General features: G+C 33.3%; 1 protein-coding gene across 25 annotated transcripts in view; it reads right to left on the reverse strand.

The window, feature by feature from the left end:
• Window positions 1-12,946, reverse strand: part of SUCO (SUN domain containing ossification factor) — an 84,948-nt gene that overhangs the window by 30,331 nt on the left and 41,671 nt on the right. For 13 of the 25 annotated variants that reach the window (XR_014053417.1, XR_014053420.1, XR_014053419.1 and 10 more), the window contains 6 exons: window positions 10,674-10,781; window positions 9,731-9,836; window positions 7,102-7,122; window positions 6,844-6,899; window positions 6,045-6,136; window positions 5,096-5,161 (listed from right to left, as the gene is read on the reverse strand). Coding sequence is in view for 21 of the 25 variants with exons in the window: in XM_081489429.1 (XP_081345555.1) it covers window positions 5,096-5,161; window positions 6,045-6,136; window positions 6,844-6,899; window positions 7,102-7,122; window positions 9,731-9,836; window positions 10,674-10,781 (449 nt within the window). In the remaining 4 variants the exon portion in view is untranslated. Of the gene's footprint in view, window positions 1-1,314; window positions 1,389-5,095; window positions 5,162-6,044; window positions 6,137-6,843; window positions 6,900-7,101; window positions 7,123-9,730; window positions 9,837-10,673; window positions 10,782-12,128; window positions 12,291-12,946 lie in introns of those variants that run through there. The other 12 variants (XR_014053418.1, XM_081489441.1, XM_081489431.1 and 9 more) reach the window with 4 other exon arrangements.

Consider the following 12,946-nt stretch of genomic DNA (forward strand, 5'->3'; position numbering starts at 1 on the left):
ATTAAAAGTCAAAGTCATAAAACTTAAGTGCTGTAGGTAAAGCAATCTGCATTCTTTCTAATTATTCCTCTCTTTCTAAAGAGGTTATCTCAACGATGAGTAAAGTGCTACAAACCGTAACATCTACATAAATGGCTGAAGATACATGAGGACCATGAAATATCATAACTCCATAAAGAGCTGGCTTGGAACAGAAGACTTCCTCCTAGTAATTTAATGTAATTTCACAGGAAATTAAATTCCAACTCCAATCTAATCTCTGAAATTCTACTAGAAGGTAATTCACCAGGTTTTTCTACCATTAAAATACTAACATCTGGCAGGGGCTCATCACTTTTTTCCATTTTGGTTTCCTTTCCTAAAAGAGATCCGAGTTTTCATCGCACTTTCATGAAAACCAGAGATGTGAGAAGTAGGGAAGGATCTAGAGCAGGAACAGCTAGCATATCCAGGAGGCTGGGAACAGCCAAGCATCGTCACCTGGCGCTGATGCTGCAAATGCTTGCTTTATGACAGGTGGAAACAGGAGATTTTAGGCTTTTAAATGTGATGACTAGTAGTGCATAATTATTCATTTTAAACTTTACATAACTATGATTCTGTAATCTGAAAGACAACAAGCAGTGGTACTTTGTTTCCAATCATTATTTTTAACACACAAAAGCTTTGTATTTGCTTTTGAAATATCTAGGATTATAGGTCAACCTTGTCCTTTCACCTGGGAAATTGTTAAAACAGAGAAGCAATCTTAGATCTTAGGCCAAAGAGACACCTCAGCATAAAAACAGGAAATGGAAACTCCATTCCCTTATAAACAAAAATAAAGTAGCAATGGAAACTCGGTATTTCCTCATAAATCAAATTTTAATGTCAACCAATACTCCAAGGAGATAAAACCAGTCAATCCTAAAGGAAATCAATCCTGAAGATTCATTGGAAGGACTGATGCTGAAGCTCCAATACTTTGGCCACTTGATGTGAAGAGCCGACTGATTAGAAAAGACACTGATGCTGGGAAAGATTGAAGGCAGGAGGAGAAGGGGATGACAGAGGATGAGATGGTTGGATGACTCGACGGACATGAGTTTGAGCAAGCTCCAGGAGTTGGTAATGGACAGGGAAGCCTGGCATGCTGCAGTCCATGGGGTCGCAAAGGGTCGGGACACGACTGAGCAACTGAACTGCACTAGTATCTGATCCTCTACTTAGCCTGACAGCTGAAGTTCGATCAAAACTGACCACTCACAGAACCCAAATTCTGAAATTAAGTCTATATTCTAAGTCTCTTGTGCTTGCTTCAAAGGGCAATCTTACCTGAGATTTCAAATTTTTGCATTTAAAATTTTTGGTATTATTATTAAAAGCTTTAAAAATCCTTATCTGTTAATCTGTGTAAAGAAAGAAGTTTTAGAGTATTACTTTTTAACGTACATTTTTATACTAGTACCTAAAATAAGGAAGATTTATACTACTCATCATTTAAAAATATTGTTTATTATTTCAGAGGGCCACTTGGTAACAAAAGCAAAATCTGGCAGATTCTTCTTTCTCAGCCTATCTAACCTATAAGAAATAATCTTGCTATGTTCACAGAATGCTGTCAAATACAGTCTTTTTCTTTTGAGAGAAAGCAGCTTTGTGAATTTTCTTACCAGTCTCACTTTGCATCCAAACACATGACTACTTGTCATGTTCATAATCTAATCACTGAAAAGCCTCCAGAAAGGCTAAAGGGTAATAGCAACAATTTGGAATATAGTGCCATGCTAGACACCTGCTCTCAATTTCTCATGGATTTGCCAACTCCTTTCTCTTGAATTGGGTAACTTTTTCATCCCATCCCACTACTTTAGGAATGAAACTCTCTCCTACGGACCAAATATCAACATGTTATATACACTAAGCCCTCAACACACCAATGGATCTTTTTGATACAGAAAACCAAATGCTTATACTACAACACAAGAATACAAACCAGTGAAAAAACTACTTCCTCCTATGTGTACTGAGCTACTAACTCTGCAACACGCCTACCTTCATTCTCTGTTCCTTCTAGGATCTTAAAATAAATACATTCATAAAAAGTATTCTGACTTCAAACAAAAACTACACTTTGTCTTGAACTTATACAGAAAAAGGAGCAGAAATCTGGCCCTTAGCAAATCTGATGACTCTAATAAAACACAGATCATATTTAGGAGTAAAGGCAGACTTGCAAGAATATCAAAGTAGAGAGTGGCCTAGAAGACCCACATGACCAAGCACAAGTAGAGTAGACCGATACGAAGAATTTCTGTTGATGTAAAATATTTAAATGTTCTGGCTCAAGAATGTAAACAAAAGATTCAGGCAGAAGAGTCCCAGAACTGGCATACATACAAAGCCAAGAACGCTGCTCTAAGATAGTAGTCTCTCCCTTTCTGGAAGTTCAGTAAATTACACAATATCAAAAATGTCTAAATAAGCAGCATACATGTTCTTTGACAACCAAGTCCATTAGAAGCAACATACTCTGGTGACATATATTTCCTGTGACTACCAATTACTCAATAGCAAAGGAAAAAAAAGAGTTTCTCTTTTAAATTAAAGGCACAGAATTCTGTTTTGGAGACATTATGTAAATATTAAAAATAAATTAGGTGCAAAATTGGCCAATTTCAAGCTAATTTAGAAAGTGGTGATGATTATAGTCAAATTCAGACATTCCACTGCCAGAGACGAGCTCTTTGGCCTGATTTCACCTTATTATTTTTTCCTAACATTATATTACATTGGAGGAAGTAACTAGGTCAAGCTCAAAACCAGTCTAGACTATTCAGAGAAAACCAGAAGGATACAGGTATCGAAGGCAGCAGTATTAGGTCATGCTTATTAACTTAATGACAGCAAAGTCTTATCACTCAGCTACTACTGCCTCTCTTGTTCTGAAACATCAAGAAATGGATATCTTTTTAAACCTCTCATGCTTGGGCTCAGCTGATATCCTCCATCCACCTTGTCTCACTATATAAAATTTTTCAATACCTAGGAACACTGGAAGATAAATGGACTGCTCTTCCAGAAAGCCATAGAAACAAAAATGAAATGTGTTACCAAGAAACATTTCTTCAAGGAAAAAGATCCAGAAAATAGGGTCTAAAAAAATTCTATGTCTCATTAATTAAAATAATGCATCAGTCAGAGAAGTGATTACAAATAGGGAAATGTCCTCTAATGAGAACATTTTAATGCTATCTTGGGAGTTAATTCCATAGGAAGATAGAGAAAGAAAGCAAAATATCAACAAAATTTTCCCTTATCTAAAACTATAGTAAATCATTACTTCTAGAACCTTCTAGAAGTAACCAGTAACCACCAAAAACTAAAGAACTTTTAGTCTGGGGCTATTTTCTGACCCCATAAAATAACAATGCCACCTCACAGCTAAATCAGCATTACTGAATTATGATATGCTGACTATTACATAACATAGTTTTTAAAATACAAATTTAAGGACATGAATAAACATATTAACATCCAACTGAATAAAATGGCATCATTGTCTCACTCCTAAAAAACTACCCCATAGAAGTGAATGAGGCACCTGTTTTTAATGCTATCATCAGCAGATATTGCTAACTATACACTTAAAAGTAGTCAATAATATCTAAAAAGTCAGTTGACTAGCAACAGAGTAAAAATATATTAAGCTAACCTATAACAAAGTTAAATATTACATAAAAGCATTCCCTTTATGCAGTTATTTTTTAACATTCTTTTTCCTATTCTCTAAAAAAGTTCACTGAAATCTATAGTCTTCTATGCAGAGGGAGAGGACAAGAAGGGAAGAAAGGGAAAAAGACACAAGATGAAAAGAAAGACAAGTGACTCTTAATTCCATATAGTGTAGCCACCCAAATATCTACCTAAGTATAGGTACTACTGGTTGAGTACCTTAAAAAGCTATGAGGACAAGATACACAGTGAGACTGGGATTCAAACAACTCAAGAGTAAAAGAAAAATGCACAAATCGTCTTCTATGTTACTAAGATTTACTTTCACTAAATTCAATTACTAACCTCCAAATAAAAAGTCCTTATTTGGGGGGACTAACCAAAAATAACAAATGTAAAATATACCTACCTGCATTCTAAAAATAAAGTGTCAGTCGGTAAAGGTCTTTCCAGGAGTCTACTTGGCTAGCCTATCTATAAGTTCAGATAATAGGTTGGCAAGACAAGAAGCTAAACAACTAGTATCTTAGTCACTTTTTTTTTCCAGTTTACAAAGAGTGTATTATTATTACTATTATTGTTACTGCTTGGGAATCATCATTATCATGAATAAGAATAGCCTTTATGCTTTATAATTAATCAGGAAACTAACCATACCCACACATTAACAAATCCTCATTTGGTAGGATTTCACTGATGAGTACCACTTCTAAAATAAACTCCTTTCCTACCAAGTATGATTACCTAGGTGGTCTTATTTATATGGTCTGCTGCTGCTGCTGCTAAGTCGCTTCAGTCGTGCCCGACTCTGTGCGACCCTATAGACGGCAGCCCACCAGGCTCCACCGTCCCTAGGATTCTCCAGGCAAGAATACTGGAGTGGGTTGCCATTTCCTTCTCCAGTGCATGAAAGGGAAAAGTGAAAGTGAAGTCGCTCAGTCGTGTCCGACTCTTAGCGACCCCATGGACTATAGCCTACCAGGCTCCTCCGTCCATGGGATTTTCCAGGCAAGAGTACTGGAGTGGGGTGCCATTGCCTTCTCCGTTATATGGTCTAGGACCTCTTTAATAATTCTTTCCCCAAGTAAATTCATATCCCATTCTTCACTCTAAGGAGTTTGCCTAAAAATATAACTACTTCATTTTTGTAAAAGAACCGACTTATGCTTGCATTTTTCCTCTCTTCTTTGTTTACATATATTCTTTCTATTTTATCCTTATGAAAACACTTTTGAAAAGTATTCTTTGATTTCAACTCAAAGTTCAACATTAGGACAGAAGGAGCCCCCTAAACTTCAAAACAAAATGTTCACATATGCCAGGAAACAAAAGTTGAGATATACTTTAAAACTAGTGACTAGAAAAACCCCCAAATACTCACTTGTAGCAGAACCAAGAAGGTTTTTTGAGGATTTATCCTCCCCAGTATTATAATCCAGTGGGTAATCTGTTCAAAGAGGAAATGAAGGTTAATTACACTGAGAACTATCTCAGATGATATGTTTAAAAGCACAAATTATGTCCTGTCAAGTCAGTTGACAAAACAATTTTACAGTTTTCATTATACATTCAAAGCACATTAACAAAAAAGGAAATTCATAGGCCATTTATCAAACAGATAAAAACCAAAGACTACATGTCTACTGCTTACCAAAATTTTAATCACATTTATAAGACTTTTATTCAAGCTTTCAGTGAGGTTTACCAAGCCCTAGTAAATGACTTCACTTCACTTATGGGAAAACCAGGGAATGCAAAAATTAGATTTTTCAGACTACAGTTTAAGACATCTTAAAACAAGAACTTAATAAAATAGAAATGGAAGGTGTCATAAAACGTTCTCTGACCTCTGCAGGCTCAGGGGAATTTCTCAAAAACTCATGCTTCAATATGCTTGCTCTTAGGCTAAAGGCAAATGAAAATTCATGCTCAATTCTACTATGTCAGTTGCCTTTGAGTAACAGGCTTTTGGGCCTGGCATAGGGATATAACTATAATTTATTAGCACTGGGGTAATGGAACTGGAGAATCCCAGGGACGGGGGAGCCTGGTGGGCTGCCGTCTATGGGGTCGCACAGAGTCGGACACGACTGAAGCAACTTAACAGCAGTAGCAGCAGCAATGGAAGGGAGTTTCAAGTCACAAATAACTGATCAACAAGCAGAAACTTATTTTAGAAAATAGGTTTAGGAGAAAATTAGTTACTAGGGTTAAAAACAAGGAAAAAACTAAAGACTAATCATCATGGAGATCTTTTTAAGTGACCTACATTTACCCATTTAAAAAACAAAAAAATATACATAAATAGTTACTTTTTAAAAATCACTCACCATAGTCCTCATCAAATAGTTCTTGACGTTCTGACTGGTACTGGGAATCAGCAATCTCTTCATATTCTTCCACCATGCTAGTGCCAAATACCCTGTTAACAATAATTTCATTGAAGTTTTTCATTAAAGTCTTGTTAAGATTCATCTCTTCATAATAATGACAAACTATAATAATTTTGGTTATGTTTTGTGGATCATTAACTTCTGGACTCAAAAATAATGACTTTCTCAATCCACTGTTTTCATCAGAATGTTAATCTATTTAACGCATTTAAAAATATAATGACTTATTGGTCTAAAATGTTTCCATTTATTATCATCCTATCAAGCAAGCTAAATCGAACACATAAAATGAAAGTTCTTTTTTCCTAACAAGGAAATTTTTTTTTTTTAGGAGGATTCACAAATTGTGGTTTATTCAGATTGTGAAACTTACATAGCAGTTTAAAGAAATCAGAAATATACTATTATGGTCATTATCAAATCATACTGATAGATACAAAATGAAACTGCAAAATATATATAGCTTAGCATAAAAAATTTAAAATACTTTTTTCAAGGATATAATTATGCATATAAATTCTCAAAACAATTTAGAAATGATACATGCCAAATTCCTATCTAAATTTTTACACTTTTCTAAACTGTATGCAAAAGGAAGAAAGGTTTAGCAGCATATTTTTTACGGTGTTATCTGCACGTAATAACAAATTATTTTTTCACTTTAAATATACTGGGATTTTTATGTTGCCTTTTTTTCTTTTTAAACCACTCAGTAAATGTTTTTGCTCTGTATTACCTTATAAGGCTTAATGGACAAAAGTGCTCTGATCCAAAATGTGATACCAACTCCACCTAAAGAATAAAAGCACACAAAATGGGAAGTCAGCACAGTGTATGTGAGATTATCTAACAAAATACTCAGTTTTTTCATTATAACATTTCTAAAAATAAAGTCCTAATTTTCCCCAAAACTAGTATTTGTAAAGTTTTGCTTTGCCATGCAATAATGTGCCATGCCCTATTATTCAATATTGCAAAAGAGAAGGTTGCTAACCTTTATGTACTTGATGAACATCTGAAGCAAGAGAAAGGAAAAGAAAAAGAAATCAGTTCCAAAGTCTGAATAACATGCCATAAGCAACATTCAATATTTGTAAATTATATTGTATAATTAAAGTATAGAAAGCAGTATACTGTGATGGATAACATTGTAGTACTCATTTCTTTGCAGAAACCAAAGCAATGATTTACATTTATTTTTACCATCACAACTAGAAAATATAGTGTTAACTGTAATGAAATAAATTAACTTTAACCTAAAATAAACTGCTGCTGTTTTATTTATCCATTAGATATGAAAGCATTCTAAAAGTAATTAAAGCATATCTAGAAATAACCTTATATTATACTAAATATTATAAATGTCATGTATATACCTACATATTAATTAATACATTGATACCTATATGTGGCAATACATATCTATGAACATACATACTGATAAAAAGATTAACATAATAAAAAATAAGATTTATTCTTGCACAATACTGTACACAAACTATTTTGGGGAAAACCTGGATTTCTGATATGCTGCTATTTTAGGTATAACTTATAGAACCAGAGGATATTTATCAATTCATTTTTAAAATGCTAAGTCGCTTCAGTCGTGTCCGACTCTGTGCGACCCCATGGACAGCAGCCCACCAGGTTCCTCCGTCCACAGGATTCTCTAGGCAAGAATCATTTTTAAAATATAAGCTATTAAAAAGTATTTTTTAAATATGGGTTTTAATTCTTTTGGGATGAGCAAAACTCAGGTAAACTTATATAACATTTATCAGTATAAAATAAGAATCAGAAGTAAATGTTTTTTGCTTTTAGGTTTAAATCTACCAAAAAGGGCTTTTAAGAAAACCAGTCATCAAAATGCTCTATAGTCTCCCATTATAAAGAGGACAAAGTAGGGAGCTTTATATAGGATTTTTTTGTATCACCAATAAAATGTTCTGTTATTAACAAAGTAGACACTATAAGAATGATTCTTGGAACTATTTCATAACATGCGAATTGTTTTAATTGCAAAATCAGGTACAATTGTATCATCTGCCAAAATATTTTAAATATTTTTTTCGGCATCCCAGTGTAGAAACTGCTACATAAAAAGGTCATTAAACTGGTTCAGAATTCACTTTAAAAAGAAACTGAAAATGTATCATCATTTTTCTGAACACTGTTGAATCATTAACTGAAAATATCAATTGTACTTTAAAAACAGCATTTTTATGAAAGTATTTTTATATTGAGAGTAGGAATACTACAAGTTTACCCACTTACAGAAGCCAATTTAATACATGCTTACAAAAGACACAGACAGTAAAATCCCAAGAGACAAGTAGGTAGGTATAAGTTTTCACATTTAAAGAAGAAATAATTAGGAAGAAAATTAGAGCTGCTGTCATTCCAAAAGGTCTTACTAACAACACAGTTGTACTTTAAGGTATGGCTATAGTATTATAAAGAAAAAAAAGGAGGAAATAAAGAGGAGTAAGAAATTCCCATATTTTGTCTAAATTCAATTCAAGAGTGATAATTGTATTTTGGTAGATAACTCCACCTCAACACTGGTGAGGAGGCAGTAGGAATTTATTTATGGCTTTTATTAGAGTATAGTTGATTTACAATGTTGCGTTCGTTTCCGCTGTACAGCAAAGTTTATCAGATATATATATATATATATACACACACATACTCTTTTAGATTCTTCACCCATAGAGGTCATTACAGAGTACTGAGAAGAGTTTCCTGTGCTATATGGTAGGTGCTTATTGGTTACCAACTTTATGTATAGTAATGTGCATTTGTCAATCCCAGTCTCCCAATTTCTCTCTCCTCCTAGCCTCCACCTTACCCCCTGGTAACCGTAAGTTTGTTTTCTACATCTGTAGCTCTATTTCTGTTTGTAAGTAGTTCATTTGTACAATTTTTTAGATTCTACATATAAGCAATATCACATGATATTTATCTTTCTCTGTCTTATTTCACTCAGTACGACAATTTCTAGGTCCATCCGTGTTGCTGCAAATGGCATTCTTTTGTTCTTTTATGGCTGAATAATAGTCCATCATATATATGTATCACAGCTTTTTTTATCCATTCTTCTGTCAATGGACATTTAGGTTGCAGCAGGAATTTAAATGGTTAAAACTTTATTTGAAATTGTTACTTAGACATATAATATTTCACCTGAATATACAAAAGACAAAAAGCTATAAGGATAAACAACTGGGCATTAAAATAGAAATCTCAGAATCAGATGCTAATAAGAAACCAGACCAGCTTTTAGACAGCAGTGAGTAACTGATTTGGGTTTTAAAATATAAAGAAATATAATACTATAAAGATGACATTTTATATCAAGACTTCAAAAATATTAAGAGTTATAATTTGGAATTTCATCAAAGCCACAGATATCAAAAAACTTGCCTAGGTTTCCAGTTACATAAAAGGGAATGTATTAGTATCTGTCTCATAAAATAACACATTCAAGGAAGAATTGTTTTATTAAAAGGAATACAGCAATACATTTCCTCTTAATTTTTCTTATTTCTAAACAGGTGAGGTACCAAGTATGAGTAATAGGTATGTTTCATTATAGAACATAGTTCTGTAAAGATAAACATTACCTTCACATATTTTGCATACATCTGTTCATCTAAAGGGAAACTCTGGACATTCCTCTCATCTCTACCATGGAAAGTACCCAGCTTAATCCATTTATTTGTGGGGTATCTAGAAAATAAAAAAAAAATATTAACATTTCTTTTTAGAAAATCATAAATCACACATTGAGAGGTCCTATCATTTTCAAATGAGGTCTTGTACATTTTTATTTTCCCCTCTCCAGGTAACACATTCACTTAACATAGTTTAAATATGAGTTAAGCATCAAGCTGAATAAATACATTTTCTTTTCCAACTAAACTTTGACAGGTTTCTCCTTATGAAGAAAGACTTGAAACTGATTTTTGACAGAACTATAAATACATAAATGTGTAAAAAAGACTGGAAGGGATGTATTAAAATGTTAATATAGGTATCTTTGGTTGATAGAACTGGGATTCTCTACCAAATTCCTTAGAATGTATGTTTCTCTTATAATCACACATATACACCAAAGTTTTTAAAATATACTTTAACAAAAACATATGCTATAAAATGATGTAAAATGAAATACTCATATATGTTTTTAATAACTTTTTAAAGAAATGTTTGGAAGCAATACAGCGTAATAATTAAAAGTAAAAACTTCAAAGTCATAGAGATCTATGTTTGAATCTTGGTTGTCCAGCTCACAAATCATGTGACCTAGAAAGGCTATTTAATCTCTCTCTGTTTCCTCATCTCATTACATAATAACATCTAGGGTTGTTATAAGCACTATATAAGTTAATGAAAGTAAACTAACAAATGACTACCCTACAATAGTATTATTACTGTTCTTACAAATGGATACAAGTTGATTAAAACAAAAAATAAAATAATTAAAGTATTAAAACATGACCCATTTTAAAATTTTTATTCTGAAAATCCAATATTAACTCCACAGAAACCAGCTTTAGAATTTACCTGTCACTGATAGAAACCAGAAAGTCTTTAGGAGTAGAAGAAAATAATTCATAATTTGCAATATCAAACTGTTTTACTTGAATTGGTTCACAGAGTTCAATAACAAACCTTTAAAAAGAGCACAAGACAATTATTTAGATAAACCAACTAGAATAACAATTCATATTAAACATGACATTAACAGCTTACATAAACTAGACCTCCATTAAGTTATTCATTAAAAAATGCAAGGAAGGAAGAGGATTTGAAAAAGAACACCCCTAAGTATTTCCCAATCATGGCATTAGTGGGAAAAAAAATACTGATTTTGTCCTACAGTATTTTTTTAATAAAGATTCTTTTCTAATGACAAAGCTCATTCTTGGAGAAGGAATGACTTGACGAAGAACAGCTAGTAAGAGTGTAACCTAACTAGTCTAGAGAGCAGTTTAGCCATATTATTGCAAAAGGTTACCACAGCTGTTGATTAAGCAATATACTCTTAGAAAGTTAATCTACGGACACACAGTTCCAAATGATCACTCTTGTGTATGCATCTTAATAAATATATCGAAGCACAGTCTATAAAAGTGAGGGCTAGGGGGCAGGAAGTCAACCTAAATGTTTAGTATAGAGGATTGATTGACAAATTATGGCCCCATTCAGACAATGAAATACCAAACAGCTATTAAAAATGGTACTAAAACTATAACAAATTATGGCCCCATTCAGACAATGAAATACCAAACAGCTATTAAAAATGGTACTAGAAACTATATATTGCATTTATATAAAAATATAGAAAATACAGACCAATGTATAGTGACAGAAAACAGATCTGTAATTGCTATGGGAGTAAGGGCTGGAAGAGAAAAATTATAAAGGAGCATAAAGAAAATTTGGGGGGAGACAGATATGTTTATTATCTTCACTGTGGTGATGGCTTCATAGATGAATAAATATCAAAACTTATCAAATTGTACACTTTAACATTTTACTATTTATTTTATGTGTAGTTTTTTATATGTCAATTACGCACCAATAAAACTGTTTTTAAAAATAACAACACACTAGTGAGTAAAACAAAAAAGAAGCAGACTCACAGGTATAGAGAACAAACGGTTACCAGTGGGGAGATGGAACAGGGGATCGCAAATAGGGGTAGGGAAAGAAAACTAAGTGTTATTATGGAACTATATGAAATCACGTGTGTGAAATTTTTGAAAAAAAAATGATATTTGAGATACGTATCATGGACCTGGAAAAGATGCCACGAAATATTGCTATTTAGGAAAACATTAACAGTATGGTTCTACATGTGTAAAATAAAACTACATCTAGCATGGCATTTGGGGAAAGAAATACTCATGACATCTAGGACTCTAATCAATACTTTAATAAACTAATTATTATATCAAATGAGATTATATACACTGACAAGTAAATGTTAAATTAAAAGCATTACAATTAACATACTGTGTTAATCTTGGGGAGCAACAGAACTGAATTCCAGAAGATGGTAAGAACAGCCATGATTCAGAGAACAGGTCCTGATGAAAAGTAAACTAACAGTTGCTGAATGCTTAGTCTGTGTCAGATATCATTTTAGATGATTTATGTCCATGGTCTGATTTAATTCTACAACCAAAATGCATAGGAGATTATCTCTATTTTACAGAATCATTCAATTGGTTACTTCACATTTTTCCTTTCTGCTTTTTAAAACAGAACTTGTTCCCCTCTCCAAAGATGTAGCCAAGCATACAGTCACTAATCAAAGACTGTTTTTCCCAGTCTTGGCAATGTTACTTAATTATGGTGACGGGATATGGGCAGAAGTGTCCAGTGCAACTTTCAGTTCAAGCCTTCAAAAGGAAGCTGCTACCTCTACTTCTGCTTCCTCTCACCTTACAGGTCAGAATGAGGATGTGATAGGAAGAAATCATCACAGCAATGCAGGCAGGGACAACATCTCGGGGGTGGTAGAAAAACACGACAGAAGGTATATGTGTCCTTTAATTGTTTTCTACTATACCCCCGCCCCGCCTACCAACTTGAGGTTTTTGTGTCAGAGAAAATTAACTATCTTTTTCAAACCACAGTTCATTAGTCTCTGTTAAAACGGCAAATCAAGAGCCCTAAGAGTCATTTAGCCAGCAACTAACAAAGTTAAAAGTCAAAAGACACATCTATCTGGATCCAAAGCCTAAACACTGTCTGTACCACCACCCCAGGGAGAGGAAACTAAAAATCAGACTCAGATTTTGCTTTCTATTTACAAATCTAAAAGAGCA

The sequence above is a fragment of the Giraffa tippelskirchi genome, chromosome 5 (genome assembly GCF_054371585.1).
Source record: "Giraffa tippelskirchi isolate mGirTip1 chromosome 5, T2T-mGirTip1v1.2.pri, whole genome shotgun sequence".
NCBI lineage: Eukaryota > Metazoa > Chordata > Mammalia > Artiodactyla > Giraffidae > Giraffa > Giraffa tippelskirchi.